We start from the raw sequence: 19,693 nt of genomic DNA, 5'->3' as shown, positions 1-19,693 counted from the left end.
ACCCTGCATTCTACCATCTGGCAGCTACAGCACTGTTCTTACAACATCTAGCTCCACGAAGGACATGGTCATGCAGACATGCAACCTCAAATGTACCACTGTGGTTGTGAAATTGCCCAGCATCATGGTAGCATCCCCTTCTCCTCCTCCAGCTGTGCAACATGCCACCAAACTTTTGCCTCACAGGGTGAAGTCACTAGCTTCACAACCGGCAGGCCAGAAAGGACAGAAGGAACACTCCAGTCAAGACCTCCTCTGTCCCTCCAGCCAACCAACATCTAAGTCTTTCTCTGTTAACTAGAAAGCCTCAAAGAAGTCAAACAAAGGCAAACTGTCTTCTCCTTCACCAACTCAAAGATCCTCTTTGATGGTGTCACCATGTGATACCCTTGCCCAGACGACGTCTGTGTCACTAGTGCGCATCACCAACCATTTTTCTGCCTTGGACTCGGCAGGCCGACAGAAGAAGACTGCCAACACTTCTGTAGACCTCGTGGAGAAGGATCCTCATGCCTCTGTGCCCTGTAGCAGCAAGTCTTCGAAGGCTGGCACTCAGCAGCCGTCAAAGTGACACCCCCTTCGCTTTTACCTTATCATGACCCTCCTCCAATGGAACATTCACAGCCTTTGATCCAACAAGGAGGATTTATGGCTGCTCTTAGAATCACAGCCTCCACTTGTTATCTGCCTTCAGGAAACGTAAGTTGTGTCCTCACGACCACTTTGAGCTCTCACATTTCTTCCCGATCTGTTTTGACATTCCCCCCGAGGTCAGCATTCTATCTCATGGGGTGTCATGCTGCTCGTACGGGATGACATTCATAATCAACCCATTTCCCTAACCACCTGCCTTCAAGCTGTTGCAGTTCCTCTTTACTTGACCTTTTCCCTTTGTACTGTTTACTTCCCTCCGTCATTCAATTCTACCAGGGCAGACTTCCTCCAGCTTATTGGGCAGCTACTTCACCCCTTTCTGCTGCTTGGTGACTTTAATGCACACCATCCCCTTTGTGGTTCTCCCAGAGTCTGTCAGAAAGGTACTCATTTGGCTGACCTTCTGAATCAACTTACACACCTATCCCCATTTGGACCTATCCTTCTGCACTGCCCAGCTTGCCCGTCGTCTCGAGTGGTCTGTTCTCTCAGACACATACTCGAGCAACCATTTCCCGTGTGCTATCTGTTTGCTGATTCCTACACCACCCAAATGGCAGCTTACTCCGCAGAACGTTCCATTCCTCACACTCTTCTTTAGCACGCCGTGTCGTGGTCACTTGGTAGACTGAGGCATGCCGCGGCGTAATTCGCACACGGAGATGTGCTCTCCCTATTTTTAACCGTCATCCTACGATGACAAACTGCATTCATTATAAACAGATGCGTGCACAGTGTCATTGTGTTCTTTGGGATAGCAAGAAAAGCTAGCTGTATTTCGTTCACTAGTTCTTTTAACAGTTCCACTCCCTCTTCTGTTGTATGGGCCAACCTCTGATGGCTCTCTGGTACTAAGATCCATTCCTCAATTTCTGGTCACCATTTTGCAGAGATTTCGAGCTCCTCCCACTATCACTCTGCTATCCTCCATTGGAAATGAGTGGAGGCGGCCTAGGTGGTATGATTCTCTTTTCAGAATCATGAGTGCTGCAATGCCGCCTTTACTATGAAGGAGCTAGCTGATGGTCTCACTTCATCCCAACCCACCAACCCAGGGCCAGACGATGTTCACTTTCAGATGTTGCAGCCCCTCTCGCAGGCTAGCACTTTTCTGCTTCATAGGTACAACCGCATCTGGGCAGTGGGCATGTTTCGCAGATGCTGGTGTGAAGTCACTGTTATACCCATACCTAAGCCCAGTAAGGACAAACACCTTCCTTCTAGCTGTAGTTTCATTTTTCTCACCAGCTGTGTTTTCAAGGTTATGGGACTTATGGTTCATGCCCGGCTGGTATGGTGGCTTGAGTCAAGCAATTTACTAACTACTGCACAGTGTGCATTTCGAGCACACTGTTCTGCAGTTGACCATCTCATCACTTTGTCTACCCATGTCATGAGTGGTTTTCTATGGAAATCCCAGCTGTGGCCATGTTTTTCGATTTGGAGAAAGTCTGAAGACACCAGCTGGAGGACTGGTATCCTCCATACTCTCTACATGTGGGGCTTCGATGGCTGCCTACCCCGTTTCCTTCAGGAATTTTTAAAAAACGGAGTTTTCAAGGTACATCTGGGCTCTGCCTTGTTGGACACCTTTATCCAGGCAAACGGTGTGCCTCAGGGTTCCGTCCTGAGTGTCGTCCTCTTTGCTATTGCCATTAACCCTATAATGGCCTCCCCCCCCCCCCTCTCTCTCTCTCTGTCTCTCTCTCTCTCTCTCTCTCTCTCTCTCTCTCTCTCTCTCTCTCTCTCTCTCTCTCCGGATATCTCCAGCTCCCTTTTTGTTGATAGTTTTGCCATATATTGCAGTTCTCCACAGACTTGTCTCATTGAGTGGTGTCTTCAACGATGTGAGGTATCAGTCATCCTCCCCCCTCCTTCCACCACATGACAACCATGTTTATGAATTTCTGGTGGCTCAGTTGGTTTCTTCAGCCGTCTATACGTCCTCTCACATGTCTTACCTGGCAGACTGGTGTATGTGGTCCCTCAATGGTACTTCCTGGGGTGCAGATCGAACCACCCTCCTTCGTTTGTACCGGTCCCTTATCCGTTCGAAACTAGACTACTGGTGTTTCATTTATGTATCAGCATGTCCATCTCTCTTAAGCCGTCTCAATAAAATCCACCATCACGGCATCCATTTGGCAATTGGCAACTTTTACACTAACCCGACTGAGTCTGTAGGCATAAACAGCTGTCCTACCGCTGCCATGCGTGGCCACCTATCCTATGTCTCCTTCAATGACTCCTTTGATGTTTAGTATGGGGCTCGTCCTTGTCCTCTGTTACTTCCTGGCATTCGCTTTCGGCTCTTGCTCCAGCAGCTTAACTTCACACTACCTGCAACTTTCCCAGTGGGTGTGAATCCTTCACCACCTTAGCTTCGTGTGGTGGCCTGTGTACACCTTGGCCTTCATTTGCTTCCTAATGACACTACTCCAGCCTCGCTATATTGCCTTCAGTTTCACGAACTTTGCATGGAACTTCACGATAGTATACTGATGGCTCTGGGACTGACTGTGGTGTCAGGTGTGCCTTCATCATTGGCGCCAACGTTTTTCAATATGGGCTTCCAGAACACTGCTCAGTATTTACAGCAGAGATCTTTGCCTTGAATCAGGCCATGCAGTACATCCGACGACACACACATTTCAATTGCATCATCTGCTCAGACTCTCTCAGGCCCCTACAAAGCCTCTGTGTGCTGTACACGGTCCATCCCTTAGTGCAATGGGTGCAGGAAAGCTGTCACTTGCTCACTTTTGATAGAACCAATATGTTGTTTGTGTGTGTCCCTGGTCATGTCGGTCTGACAGGAAGCAAGGCCGCTGTCGCTGCTGCCAAGGCTGCAGTCCTTGTACCTCAAACCGCTAGTTCTTACATTCCCTCCGATGATCTCTGTGTTGCCATCTGTCAGCAGGTGGTGTTACTCTGGCATCACCACTGGTCCTCTCTTCGTGGAAACAAGCTCTGGGTTATTAAGCCTCTCCCAGCAGCTGTACTCACTCTGCAGTATGGGACTTAGTGTCCAAGTTATGTATCAATTTTGATAAAACCCAGAATTTTAATCACTTAAAATTGAGTATAAACAACCATTGTGCATTGTGCAGGCTGTACTGATTTCCCAGGATACAAAGATCCCTAGAAGCTACAACACACCAAATAATGTTCCAAGCCACAAACAGGGAAGAAATTTATTTAACCAAAGAATTGAATGTACCCTTTCCATTCATTGAATTGTAATTTCCTATGAATGATTTTCGTAGCTACATTCCAGTATACATCATCGTCTTGTAAGAGATGAAATGTTATCACGGTTAATTAAATTTAATTCTGTGTTCAAGATGGCAGCTTACAACAGTGATAGTAATTACATTTCCACTGTGATCCTATTCTCCGTAATTCTAAATCGGCAGTAATTCCTTGTACATGTGATGTTCCACATTATATATATATATCCACAGAGTCTTTATATTATGAGCCAGAGATAATTTGTCTCTTGCAGTCGTAAGGGGCCTTTGAGCCATATAAATCACTTGCTCAATTATATATAAACATTTGTGCTACATGATTAAAAGTCATAAAAAATGTGGTACTACATATCGTTTTGCTCATCACCCTTGTTGACAAGAATAATAATGTGGGTTTGGCTGATTCATTGGCAGTGTTGGAAACTGATGAAAGTATCATTAATCTTGACTTGATCTTGTTGCCAGTGTTGTGTACTGGTCGAAATTTTTCACTTTTTCTTGTTACCGGTGTTGATAATGATGAAGATTTTGGTTAACAATCTGTAAACTTTTTCCTTGTCACCAGTGTTGGAATGTAACTGAATGTCATTATTAATTCTGTCCAATCATCTACAGTAAAAGGAAACTTATTCCTGCTATAGTTCAGAGAGTGGCAGCGGAAGCAAGTTAAAGTGATCTCAGATAGTGTGCACCATCTCTACACGGCTGGTCTTAACTGAGAGGATGCCTGGCAAGTGATGCACCTGTATGTTTGTGGTCTCTTACAGTATTGTTGCCTACCTTTTGAGTCTGGTATCCAAGACTCTCAGATATTTGTGAAAGCTTGATTTGCACAGTTCAACCGTCGAGGGACCTGTCCCCATGTTATTATTGTCAGTGTTCTATCACTATCTTAACACGTGCATGGGCAGTGTGGTTTCAGTTGCCTGAGACTCCAGTCGTGTGTGTGTGTGTGTGTGTGTGTGTGTGTGGTGTTGTTGTTGTTGTTGTTGTTGTTGTTGTTGACGAAGGCCATTGACTGAAAGCTTTAAGTGTTTTTGTTGTGCCTATTTGCAACTCAGCATCTCCAGTAAATGGTGAGCAGCAACTTTCCTTCTCATAATATTGTTGACACATGCGTGGAATACACACAGTGTGCTAATAAATTGTGGGACAGGGGGAGCTGTTCCAGCCTTCGGTGGACCAACTAAAGATGACTGGAGGTACCCAGTGAAAATATTACAGATTGTAGTTGGCAGCCACCAGCAGCAAACCCTAAAACTTCTTCCAGTATTCAGTTTGCTAAAAATCCCATTCCTTTGTTCAGCAGTAGCACAATTTTTGTTACCTTCTCTGTCATAGCTCATGTGTGTTTTTCCATGTAAATGGATCTTTGGGTAGTGTAAAAACCCGAAATAGTGTATTTCTGGAGGAAGGGGAAATGCTGTGTGACAGTAGTTTTAGTGCTTTGTAGTATTTTTTGTCATTGCATTATGTTACTCAATTTAAACTTTGCTTTGTGTATTTGTGCATAATAGCAATGATATGCCAATGTTTGTTGATAGGCATTAGAAATAACTCAATCACTAAACAGGCCTGGAATAAATATTAAGTTCCAAAAATAAGGGAGCAGGTATGTTCACATTGTGAGTGCCTCTAATGACCTGGTAGTCTCCTAGTATTTTACCATGTCCCTTTTTAAACAGATCATCTGATGGTGACTTGGTAGCAGTTCGCCCTGAGTTACTAGAGGCTGAAATTCAGAATTTTAAAAAGTTACAGTGCAATCATCTGTTTCTCTAATACTGAGTCTATGTCTCAGAGTAAGATCTACAAGTTCAAGATTTATCAAGTACCAATTTGTTCCTCCTATGAAGCTTCTGCAGTGTGATTGACAGACATGCTGTATTGATAGAAGCCAAATTGCATCAGTAGGTACCAACAGCTTTCTCAACACAGTCAGCCTATAGTAGCTGCCTCACATGTCTACCTTGATAAACTACATGCCACACGTACAAAATCACCTCTTCAGCAATGCTTCATTGCTTTCGCAGCTCTATAGGTAATAATTATTTGCATGTAGTCATTTGCACTTTGCGGTTGAAGCATCTTTGCCAGCTGTTAGGGATCTTCTTTTGCCAACTTCACTGCACTCAACTGTAGCTAGGTGGTAACACTGTTTTCATTGCATCCAAGTATAATGGAGAAACTCTTCACATACAGTAGTTTTTGAAAACTGTGGTTAGTAATGATTGCAAACAAGTGAGTATTGGTCTGAAGTCAAAGACGCTTTGTGGCTTCTAGTGAACCAGTATTCTGGTCAGCCACCATGCCAGGTGAATGCTTAATAAAAAGTTAAATTTTTAGGCAGATCATAGTTTCTGGTAGGTTTATATCAGATGCAGTTGGTACCAAAATTTTGCTGATCAGCAGTGATTATATTGTGTAGATTATGGTGACCTGTAGGAGGAGCTGAGGTGAACAGTGTGTTTTACTTCAAACTGTCAATGTCCACAAATGTTTTAACACTTGCTCCAATAGCATAGCTGGCTACAGATATTAAGTTTTTAACAGAGTTGTAATTGATAACAGAACAAGTAGGATTTCATCTTTCTTCAAAGATAATAGATTTAGCCTGAATGAAAATTTGTTGGTGGGGGATGATAAGAAAATATGTAGTTATACGTATGTTGTTTGAGAGACAATTGAACCAAATTTTCCATGTGTTGGCTTTGTGTTATTGGCTATAATCGGAATTTTTAAAATCAAATAATTTGATGAGCACTTTGCGGGATCCTTGTGGAATACATACTATCATACGAGGGCCATTTTCTCAAAGGTTACTGTACTTCTTACTTGCACAGTGTGGTAGGTTATTAATTAGATAAGCAAATCTGTGTAGCAGTTTTTTTTATATCAGCCTTAGAACTCTCACTATGATTTCTAAAATTTGTTTGTAAGGTACATAGCAATTTTTATTCCACAAAAATTTAAATACATTCAGCAGGAATGCGCTTTGAAAATTTTTATGTCATAGGAAGTTGTGGTACAGTGTGTGCAAAGTCTGTATCATATTGTACCTTTCTATCTGCAGTGCTTCAGCAGAAAATGTTTCTTGCACACTGAAAAATGAAATTTACATGAAATCATGAAATACAAAAAGAAGACTGTATCAAAATTTATGCCATAAACAAATACCTTAAGTTGGCCGTAACCATACATTTAGTATTCATGTAGCTTTTTTATTCTAGTGTGATCCTTGTGGCATGCCCTTTTGGCAATATTCTTCACTGACATTTCAGAACTAGCAATACACACTTTATTAGTTTTCTTCTAGAGATATTCAGTCAAGCAACTTGCATCAAACCTAGTCTCGTAGGGGTCCTGATTCTTGCAGTGTTACCATCATCGAACACCAGATCAGCATCTTAATGAGGAACTTGAAACTTCCAGTCTGAGGCAGGAGCATGTAGAGGAACTATGGCTCAAGTTTAAAAGAATGGTTGACCATGCACTTGTTAGATATGTACCCAGTAGAACAGTCCATAATTGGGGGGGGGGGGGGGGGGGGGAGATCTCCGTGGTGTACAGTCACTGTAAAGAAACTTCTAAAGGAACAGCTATTACTGTGTAATAGGTGTAAAACAAAGTGTAGGGCTGTAGATAAATAGATGCTGAATGAAATGTGTTTTTCTGTCAGGAGAAAAATGTGTGATGCCTTCAATGACTACCATAGCAGAATATTGTCATGTGAGCTTTTACAGAATAAAAAGAAATTTTGGTCATATGTAAAGGCTGTTAGTGGCACCAAAGTTAGTGTCCAGTTGCTTGTGAATGAGACAGGAACTGAATTTGAGGGTAGCAAAGCAAAAACTGAAATGCTTAACTCCATTTTCAAATGTTCCTTTACAAAGAAAAATCCAGGAAAGTGCCCCGATTTAATCATTGTACCACTCGAAAAATGGATGAAGTAAGTATTAGTGCTAGTGGTGTTGAGAAACATCTGAAGTCGTTACATGTGAACAAATCTCCAGTTTGATCCCTGTCAGATTTTATTTTGAATTTGTGGCTAAGTTGGCCCCTCTTTTAACTATAATCTGTTGTAGATTCCTCAAACAAAAAGCCATGCCCAATTCTTTGGAAAAAGCACAGGTCACACCCCTCTACAAGAAGGGTAGTAGAAGTGTCCCACAAAACTACTGTCCTATATCCTTGACATCAATTTTTTGTAGACTCTTAGAACATATTCTGAGCTCAAACATGATGAGGTATCGTGAACTGAATGACCTGCTCAATGCCAACCAGCATGGATTCCAAAAACATCGATCATGTGACACCCAACTAGCACTTTTCTCACATGACAACTGTTAGCTTTGGATCAAGGCAATTGGATAGGTGCAGTATTTCTTGATTTCCAAAAAGCATTTTACTCAGTACCAAATCTACACTTACTATCAAAAGTTTGATTATATGAGCTATCAAATGAAATTTGTGACTGGATTTCAGGACGTTTTGGTAGGGGAGGACACAGCATGTTACCTTGCATGGAGAGTCATCACCAGATGACGAAGTTATTTCGGGTGTACCCCAGAGAAGTGTGTTGGGACTCATGCTGTATATTATTGACCTTGCAGATAATATTAATAGTAACATCAGATGATGCTGTTATCTATAACAAAGTACTATCTGAAAGAAGCTGCATAAATATTCAGTCACATCTAGACAAGCTTTCAGAGTGGTGCAAAGATTGGCAGCTTGCTTTAAGTGTTCAGAAATGTAAAACTGTGCACTTAAAAAACATAGTATCCTATTACTAAATATCAATGGGTCACTGTTCCTGGCAACTCGTATAAAAAAGTGAGAGTAATATTTGGGATATGAGAGGGAATGACCACATAGGCTCAGTTGTGAGTAAAGCTGATGGTAGGCTTCAGTTTATTGGTAAAATATGGGGGAATTGCAATCAATCTACAAAGGAGATTTCTTACAAATTGTGTGCGACCTGTTATAAAATATTGCTCACATGTGTGGGCCCATGTCATATAGGACTAACAGGGGACAATGAACATATACAGAGCAGGACAGCATGAATGGTCACAGGTTTGTTTAATCCATGGGAGAGTGTCACAGAAATAATGAAGGAACTGAACTGGAAGACTTGATGATACATACAAATTATCCTGAGAAAGTACAAAGGGATGCACCTCATGGTGGTTTGCAGAGTATAGCTGTAGATGAGATACGAGGCAAATTTTAACAATAGATGAGCAAGACGTCTTCGGGCAGCTCTTCCAAAGGAGACTATTAAAGCTTTTGTTCGGGCATTATGTTCCATCGTGCGTGCATTTCTTTAATAAATCATAATTAATAGCATTGCAAATGAACTCTCAGCCTTGTATGTTCAGATTGCTTGTACATTTGTAGCAGGAATTAAAGTTTGAAAATTGGGGACCATATTCCTAACATTCTAGGGAACCACCTAGTGGGGGAAAAAGCTTTTTTTACCAGTTTTACATACACATTAAGTGGACAATCATAATAAAAACAATACAACTTTTTGTGAAAGTGGAGTGCTTTGGAGATTAAAAGATGCAACTTCTTCACAAATATTTTTAGATTTCAGGACGATTTTAAAGCTCATGTTTTAACCTTATCCAGAGGGTCTCTGACAAACAAAATCTTGTCTAGTACAAGAACACATACTGTTTATAATAGAACATTGTGCAGTTTGGTAGAATTGTCAAGAAGTAATGACTCTGTGGAACTGCTAAGGGCACTCAGTAGACTTTGTCACAAAACACATTAGAATAATAGCAATTCTTCTACCAGAATAGAGATGGTACTATGTTTTTGTTAATTTGTTAAAGTTACTCAGAAAACTAATTTTCATTTTCAGTGTTCCCATTGGTGTCCCAAGGCGCAAATGTGGCTGCATGTTTACACCTGTTGCAGTTGAAATACTTTGTTATGAACCTGAAGTTGTTGGAGGTGAGCAGTTTGTAAATTTATTATTTATTGATAGCTTCGTAATGCTGTTTAGTCTAAATTGAAACATTTTATACATTGGCCTACTTTGGCAATCTTTCAAAACCTGTGGAAACAAAAAAAGCAAAATATCCTACCTGACATTCACAACAGTTTAGCCTAGACAAGAGCTCAAAACTATCTTTATATGTGAAAAAATAAAGGTACACTTATGAGTAAAAACCTTAATAGACATTGTTAGATCCCCCACCTTCTGTGCTGTCGACAATTGGTTCTACCACAGAGAGATGTGTTAGTGGTCATGATATAAAGCCACAGTTGAAAAGTTCACTCTAGGCAAACCACAACCAGTTACTGTTTGCAAAATGTGGTGTTCAAACCGATAAAGTGAGCCACATGCCTTTGTAATCTGATTAGTCTTACCAAATATTCAGCCTGAATAAGTAAAAGTAAAGGTACACTTCAGAAATTTCATTGCACTATGTACAGAACCATAAAGCTGTTTAGTACTTTAGAGTGTGGCTGAAATGACAGATATACTTACACTGTAGGATGATGATAACAATAAGAAGAAGAAGAATAAAAGTTGCCAGTGTTCACATTGTTGTGACCTGTTAAACTTCAGTAAGGTACACTTTGGTATAGTCTTTTAAAAATTGTTTAGGGTTAAAATACAAATTATCTCCTTTCATTTACACATAATGTTGTAGTTCTCACATTATATTTGATATAACAAACCTTCATTTGCACATGTAATTTTGACACAAGAAGATTTGAATCAGTTGTCATAGCAAGATCATGATACAACATTGGTTATGGAATGATAATGTAGATTCGTTCATGCTCAAAGCTAATGGCAGACTGCAGTCAGTTGCTGGTGTATTGGAAAACTGTGACACAGCCACAAGAGACACTCTAGTATTGATTCTATCCTTCCCCCTAAACTGGAATTTTTGTTGTATACCTCACTGTGCAGCCGAGTGTCCAGATTGCAAAATGGATGGTCCAAGATTAAATATCCTTCCCTCCGCCCTTACCCACTTTGCCATTAATGACATTCCTTGTGGTCCATAGCAAATCTTGTCTAATTGTTGCTCCTCGACAAATCAGTGTCTGTCGCCTGAATGAATTTTAATAATGAAGGCTCTAATATAGGAGCATTGATGTTTCAAATAACCAGCATTATTTTACTTATTCAGCTCCCCACAAAGATTTACTGTAAAGCACAGTATACTGCACTACAAGTTACCACTAAAACGTTTCTCACTAAAATTCTTTATCACAAGTCTATTCTTGGCATGGATTCATGACTTCATTTAAGCAATACATTTCTCTGATGCTGTGTTCAAATTTTAACTGAACGATCTCACTTATATTGTAACACAACCTCTCTTTCCAAATACATAGCACTGCAGCTTAAATGTGTTGCAAATATAGGCAGCAATAACTCCTCTCTGTAGCCCATTCTAGCAGTCAGTCAGCAGCAGCAGCAGCAGCAGCAGTTGTTGTTGTTGTTGTTGTTGTTGTTGTCTTTAGTCCGAAGACAGATTAGATGCAGCTCTCCATACTGCTCTATCTTGTGCGAACCTCATCATCTCCGAATAATTACTGCAGCCTACATGCTTTTCTCATTCTACCACTAGCTGAATATTATTTTAGGTGCTATTGTGTACCCACCAATAGAAGCCAACCAATATCCATGTGAAAGAATAGGTAAAGAAATGTAAAAAAAAATAATAATATTGCTTAGAAATATTAAGTGTAAAGGTACATGAGCTTAACACATTCTATGTGACTTTCTATTCTGGCTTTGTTTTATAACTGTAAGAAAAATCGAGTTGCACAATTGTGGAATCTAAACATTAGGTTTTGAGGACAGCTTATTCCCCTTCTCAGTTGTTAGTGTCAGTGGCAGGTGCCTGAGTTCACCTCAGCCATTGAACAAATAAGGAAAAAGTGAATTCATGTGTGATGCTCAAATTAATGTGATGGTTGAAATGTAAACATCCAGTAAAGCATTTTAAGAAATACTGACCATCTGGCTGCAACACTAAAACCTCATTGAATATGGCATAAAATTGTTTGTTTTGTATAGAGCAGCTGTGCATCAAAACTGAAAGGAAGAAGCTATAGTCCACTCACGACACGGTGTCCGATGCGCAGTGACAAGTTTTCATCCAAAGCGCTCGGGAAATTCATTCATTTGTTCAGAAGGGGAGGCCAACACCTGCTTTCGGCTGATGGGCAACACGCTGCGATGACAAAATCAAGACGCTTTCCTTTCTCAGACGGTTTTACAGAAACCTTCAACTAAAAAAAAAAAAAAAAAAAAAACATTTTTTGCATTACTTATGGCTTAATATGTCAGCTTCATGATGACGTGCCCATCATGTTCTAATGGTTATAGTTAATGTGATATTTGCATAGAAGTGAGACGCTATGAAAAGTTTGCAATGAAAAATCGGAGTCTCTATGATTTTGCGTTTGGTGCTGTGTGTTACATATGTTGCTGCATATGAAATTTAGCTAACATATTGAAGTTTTCTTTAAACTTGGGTCGATGTCTGTCACCAGTCTCGAGAAAATTTATTCAATGTATCACACTCATTTGCAGTCTGACTGCCAGGGATAAAGCCAGAATGATATATCCACAAAAGTTCTCATGTTTCACAAGTTTGAGATATGAAAGTGAGATTTTGGAAAATGATAGCACACGAAGATTGGAGTATTTTGCCTTTTGGTTTTACGTGAAACTTCATTATCTGCCATATTATTCCACCAACTACAGACTTCTTAGGTGAAAGAAATAATTTTTAAGGGAAAATGATAGCACACGAAGATTGGAGTATTTTGCCTTTTGGTTTTTACGTGAAACTTCATTATCTACCATATTATTCCACTAACTACAGACTTCTTAGGTGAAAGAAATAATTTTTAAGGGACATCAATAGCTGATGAAACAAAGTCCTGTGAGTTTCGAAACAACGTAAGTGAAGACATTACATGTTTTTATTTTGTCCCGGGGATGTGCTTTTTCGTAATATATTGACATTACTTTTCCTCAGTTCATGACTTAATAAAATTAATGAACCAGTGTTTCAGAATTCTTTCACAATTGCATCTGCACGACATGCTAGTCAGGTGACATTGTGTAAACTCCATTGTGTTTTGCCAAAAATAGCAAATTTTAACTTGGCTAAAAGATAAATTTAGATTTTACTCATAATTCGACACGCATGACCTTACTTGTTACATATGGTTAACAAACCAGGTGAAAGTAAACCACTAGTTTCGTTGTGTTTTCAGTGGAATTATATTTAGATGCTGACCAAAGCAATGATGACTGTTGATCTTTTGTGAATGGTCTCTACACAAGTGCGGACATGTAAGTGCTTAATATACATACAAAAAAATGTGACAATACTTGTGTTTCAATAGGCTTGAAATTTCCCTACATGCCATAGCACTCAATACAGTATCGATCTTACATGAAGTCTTCGTGGGTTGTCAGCCGAGTAGCATCATCGTCTCGTAGCAACGTTTTGATGGAATGCGTCTCCATCATCTTGAGGTGAAGTGTCAGGATATCGTCGGTCGCCGGCTTATATCTCTGCTGGACTGCTCTCCGCTTCCCGCAGCCAACCAGTCACACGCCCGCGGAATCGCCTGATGCGCCTGGATCGGCCGGTTGTGGGGGAGGGGGACACGTGCGCGAGGTTCGAGTCCCTGTCTGCTCCGTCTGCAGCCCTTGGTGAACCGGAATGTTCCTCTCTGATTTTCCTGATTGCAGGCTCCCAGGCTGTGTTGAGATGGTAGCCACTGTCGCGGTTGATTAGGTTGTCGTATAACTGTATTTCTATGAACTCTTTGATTACTGAGTCCCAAAATCTGTTAACGGATTTTGTATTTGAACAGGTCTGTAATAAAAATTCTCATACGTGTATTAATACCATACCACCGTTATTTATGGTGCTTTTTAAGTAAAGGTAACAGTAAAATGTGAAAAATCTCGTCCAAAAATCATTCGGAACCCAAGTCAGTATTATATTTGGTCATGAAAAGGTAACGATTTACCAAGGGATTGCAAATGAGAAATTCAATCACTGTGCACACATTACAATACCAGAGAAAATCTTTACCAGCTTTTTTTCCTCGGGTTTAGAAAATAATGACATTCAGATGAAATGAGAAGGAAAGTTAACCCAATTGAAATGTTTAACGAACAAAATAAATCATATCAAACAGCCTAATTGTTGTCTTTAGAATAAATTGCAGCAAAAAGATATGTTGGGGAGGTAGCATGAACAGACATCACTAGATTGCAGGAGAAGCAAAAGTTCGAAAATTGGACTGATAGTAATGCGATCTTTTATTTATGTATCAGTTGCTGTTATTCGTATGACCTGTACCCTAGAAGATAATACCTCCCATGTTTCACTGTTGCTCAAGCACAGTATTACAGAAAGTTGGAGGGGGAACAGTACCCATCGTGGCTGAGACCTAAGATGAGTGTGGGGGAATGTATTCTGTGAACTTTAGATCTCTACGAACATGTACCATCTTTAAACTGGAGTTTGCCTGAATCCATTTGCACTTGGAATTGAATTAACTTTAATATTGTACAAATGCTCAACAATAACATACATTTTTGCAGGCAAGAAAAAAAGTGTAGATGGAGACCAGTGACGTACATACGTGTTTTTGTGCGGCAATGTTATCGACGCTCACTCTGAGGTATAATGGGAACGTTGGGGCTGTGTCATCTGCTGGTTCTACACAGCCGATGAGAGAACAATATGTTTGGAAGTAAATGTCATTGTAACAGTCTCACATCAGGATATAAGTGAAATCCACTGTGTGTTGAAAAAACCACCTGTGTTCTTGGGTCCCAAAGTAGCCACAACCTCAGAAATTGCAACATATTCGGAAGAAACAGCCAAATATTTTTGACAACGGAGATATGAGAGTCAAAACTGGCCTGTTAGGATGATGATAACGATTAAAATTAGTGCTACTGCAGACACCAGGATAAGTAAACAAAAGAGTCAATGAAGAAAAAAATTAATGTAAACAATTTCTTTTTGCTTATTTTATTTCTTTTTGTATTATCAAAATGTAGACAGTTAATAAATGGTATAAATTTAGAATAGGTGTAATGTTAACTTTTTGACAGCCTCCTTGCATGAAAAAGTTTGTAATTTTGATTAGTCAGAATATGCTAATAAATTTTCTCATGGAGCCTTTTAAAAGAAAGGCGGTTGTCTTACATTCAGGGTCATCTTTTACTCTGATAAATACCACTCACCATATAGCGGAGATGATGAGTCGCAGGCACAACAAAAGGCTGTCACTAATAAGCTTTTGGTCAGCGAAACCTTCGTCAAAAATAGATGACATACACGCACACGGCTACGGGCTCCCACATGGCACCATCCTACGCCAACCTATTCATGGGTCATCTAGAGGAATCTTTCCTAAACACCTAGAATCCTAAACCCATCACCTGGTTCAGATTCATTGGTGACTCTTTGTGATCTGGGTCAAGGGTGAGGACACTCAATCCACATTCCTCCAGAACCTCAACAGCTTCTTTCCCATTCCAGCCCAACAATCATTCTTCGTAGATTTGACATCTTCCTCAAAGATTGCTACACCAAAACCCCTGTCCATACCAGACCTACTAACCATCAGCAATACCTCCATCTCGACAGCTGCCACCTATCCATACCAAGTCACTTCCGCACAGGCTAGCCACCCGTGGTCATCGCATCTGCAGTGATGAGCGGTCCTTCTCGAAATATACAAAGGGCGTCACTGAAGCCTTCACAGACAGTAATTACCCCCCAGCATTGTACAAAAACAAATCTCCCATGCCTTATCTTTCCAGTCTCCCACCACCTCCCGAAGTATCACTGTCCGGCCACAGAGGAGCATTCCCCTCGTAACTCAGTACCTCCCAGGACTGGAGCAACTGAATTACATTCTTTGTCTGTGTTTCAACTACCTCTCACCTTGTCCTCAAATGAGAAATGTCCTGCCCACTATCCTTCCCACCCCTTCCACATTGGTATTCTGCCCACTATCCTTCCCACCCCTTCCACATTGGTATTCAACCATCCACCGTACCTATACAATATACTCGTCCATCCCTACACAACCCCTGCTCCCAACCCCTTACTTCATGGCTCATATCCCTGTAATAGACCTGGATGCAAGACCTGACTGGTGACCCCAGAAATTAAAACGCATAGTGCTCAGAGCCATTTGAACCATTTGAGCAAGACCTGTCCCTGGATGCAAGACATGTCCCATACATCCTCCCACCACCACCTACTCCAGTCCGGTCACGAACATCACCTACCCCATTAGAGGAAGGACTACTTGTGAAACCAGTCTGCCAGCTAACCTGCAACCATTGTACAGTTTTTTTTTTTTTTTTTTTTCATGTCAAGTTCTGTAGGACCAAATTGAGGAGCAAATCTCCAAGGTCATGGAACGCGTCAGTACATGAAATTACAACATAAAAGTAAAAACAGATAAAAATAAAATGTTTATGAACCCAAAAAAGACAAGCCATAAGTTTAAGTAAATGCAATCAACAATACAACAAGAATCAGCTTAATTTTTCAAGGAACTCCTGGACAGGATGGAAAGAGTGTGCCATGAGGAAACTCTTCAGTTTCAATTTGTAAGCACGTGGATTACTGCTGAGATGTTTGGGTGGGTGGGTGCGCACGTGTGGGTGTGTGTATTTTTGAGGAAGGACTTGCTGGCTAAAAGCTTATTTGTGACAGTCTTTTTGTTGTGCCTATATGCGACTCAGCATCTCTGCTATATGGTGAGTGGCAACTTTTCTGTTCATAATATTGTTACATTCCATCCTGGATTTTCCATTGTTTGACTCTGCTAAATACAGTATACGTATTAGCTGTCAAACCTGGCGTTGCCTGATTATCCATTTTATCAGTTTTATGTTAGAAATGGAAACAAAAAATTGCCTGTGTTGATAGTGAAGTAGTATCGAAAAAATTTCATTTACAACGAAATATTCATAATGTACGAATTAGAAAGTACAGTATTCAAATTAAGAAAAATGATCCCAGGCAATTGCTGTTTGCTGGTCACAGTTGCTTCATGTGTCTACAATGTGATTTTGTAAATGCCTCTATGGCAATGATTTTTGTAGCTCTATGGGTGACTAGACTGCAGCTATTTGCACTTTGCAGTTGAAAACTGTTAAAAGTGCTGCCAGGTGTCAGGGATTTCTTCAAACTGACTCAGCTATGCAGGTGGCTTAGTAGTAACGAATAAAAACTTAATGCACGATGCTGCAGTTTTTCACACATCTAAGTGTTTGAAGTCATATCTCTTTATCTGTGCGTCATACAATGATATAATTTAAAAAGTAAATTTGGTGGCATATGTTGATACTGTCTGCAAAATGTGTTGTGAATAGAATCAGTAGAAAAGAAGTAATGAAATTAAATGTTATGCACAGTGCTGCTGTTTTTCATGCATCTTAGCATTTATGATGTATCTCGTGAACTACGTGTGGTAACACGATATGCTTTTGTGGATGCATTTAGCGGCATATGTGGGTATTCTGTGTGTAATTTGTGATGAATACAGTTACTGGCATATATGTAATAAATTTAAACATCATGCATGATGTGGCAGTTTTTCATGCAGTTCACCATTTATGGCATCATATCTCGTGAACTATGATAGGTAGGTGGTTCTTACTCCCCCCCCCCCCCCCCCCCCTCTCCCCTACCAAGCAATTCTTGCCTGACAGTAAAGGAGGTATGTGCTAAGTTTGGTCTAAACACACACACACACACACACACACACACACACACACACACACACACACACAGAGAGAGAGAGAGAGAGAGAGAGAGAGAGAGAGAGAGAGAGAAGCAAGTGTGTTAAATAACAACAGAAATCAATGTGGGATATGTGATAGACATTTCCTTTAGGACAATGTGGAGAAATTGAGCAATAAAGGGTTATGGCAGCAGACGACCGACGTGAATGCCTTTGTGAATGGCACGACATCGCCCACTGCACCTCTTGTGGACCTGTAACCATATCTGTTGGAACCTGGACGACTGGAAAACTGTGGTCTGGTCAGGTGAGACCAAATTTCATTTGGGAAAAGCTGATAGTAGAGCTAGTCTGTGGTGCAGACCCCATGAAGCCGTGGACCCAAGCTTTCACCAAGGCACTTGCAAGCTGCTGGAGTCTCCATAATGGTGTGGACATGGAATGGACTGGGTCCTCTTGTCCAGCTGAACCAATCATAGACTGGAAATGGTAGTTTTTGTTTGGAGACAATTTGCAGCTGTTCATGGACTTCATGTTCCCAAACAGCGACAGAATTTTTGTGTCTGACAGTGTGCCGTGTCTCTGGGCCAAAGTTGTTCGCAACTGCTGTGAAGAACATTCTGGACAGTTCGAGCGCATGTTTCCTCACCCTAATCGTCCGACACGAATTCCATCAAACATTTACGGGGCATAATCGAGAGGTCAGTTCGTGCCCGAAATCCTGCATCGGCAGCACTTTTGCAATTATGGGCAGCTCTAGGGGTTGAATGACTGTATTTCTGCAGGAGACTTCAAATGACTTTTTCCGAGGAGGTATTCCGTGACTTTTGTCACCTCAGCGTAAAGCTGTATCAAACCAGTCTTTGGACTGAAGGCCACAACAACACAAAGGACTTTACATTGCTTGTCATACTTATTTGATAATTTTGAATTTGTGAAAACACACAATGCATATGCACAAAATGTCACTTTCAAATTACATAGCGTCTTGATATGTTAGCTCATGCGAACTTTGTTCTTTCTTTTTCAGTTCAGTTGTGCCAGAAGACGGTCATGTCTGCAGTCTTAGCTGCCGGAGGTCGGAAGTCTGCACTGAAACAAGCGCCTCTGGTGGAACCCATGCCAGATCTGGCCCAAGTGGCAGATGCTGCTGCCAAGCTGACTGAACTGCTTGATAAGGTATCGTATATTTGTAACGCTACTGGCCCTTAACAAATTGGCAATCGCTGATAATGTTAACCTTTTGTGAAGGGTTTAGACTGAGCGTGACTTTACCTAATGACTAGGAATTGTACTACAATTTTGTAATCACGAAGTAAGTGAAACAGTAACAACAGCAAAGCAAGCGAGTTTTGAACTGACATTCTACTAATACGAAAATATACTATAATTATATACACACATGATTGCCAGCCTAATTGGGTAATGTGATATCAAGTTTGATGGCAAAGTGAAAATAAACTTCACCTGAGAAAACTAACCTCACTTGATACCCTAACTAATATCTTCTAACACAGTTAGTCTCAATATTATACAGCGACTTGACTAGCAAACAACACAACAGCTAACCCTTATGCAGAACACAGAGTGGCCAGTAAATGCAGCAGCACACACAGTCTCACAATAATGCTTACTATTGGCAAAAACTACTATACAGTATGATGAACAAATGCAGAAGGGTATATGAACCTACTAACAAAGTCTGTCTGGCAATAGCATGAACTACTATTATTTTAATTAACTCTAACAAAAAAGATCATAATTTGAACTAGTACTGATTACTATGGGCTTCAGCAATTTGCACATGAAGTTACTCTATACAAATGGGCAGTACAGTGATTATTTATAAGGAAAAATTTGGCGCAGAATAAATGATTGTACTGATTGCTGCACTTGCTCAGGAGGAGTCGTTACTTTCATTTATCACACAAGTTAAGTAGCTTCTGGTGGTCACTCAAACTGGTATGGTTTGAAGAACCATAATCAGTTGTAAATAG

At 40.6% G+C, this 19,693-nt stretch overlaps 1 protein-coding gene across 1 annotated transcript in view; it reads left to right on the top strand.

Annotated features, from left to right (window-relative positions):
* The window catches only part of LOC124717374 (eukaryotic translation initiation factor 3 subunit F), a 50,658-nt gene that overhangs the window by 5,227 nt on the left and 25,738 nt on the right, over positions 1 to 19,693 (top strand). The window contains exons 4-5 of the mRNA XM_047244211.1: positions 9,781 to 9,872; positions 18,727 to 18,875. Of these exons, the coding sequence (XP_047100167.1) occupies positions 9,781 to 9,872; positions 18,727 to 18,875 (241 nt within the window). The remainder of the gene's footprint in view (positions 1 to 9,780; positions 9,873 to 18,726; positions 18,876 to 19,693) is intronic.

Source organism: Schistocerca piceifrons, chromosome 9, assembly GCF_021461385.2.
Source record: "Schistocerca piceifrons isolate TAMUIC-IGC-003096 chromosome 9, iqSchPice1.1, whole genome shotgun sequence".
NCBI lineage: Eukaryota > Metazoa > Arthropoda > Insecta > Orthoptera > Acrididae > Schistocerca > Schistocerca piceifrons.
The sequence above is the reverse complement of the archived record's forward strand: the minus strand, read 5'-3'. Positions and strand labels throughout refer to the sequence as shown.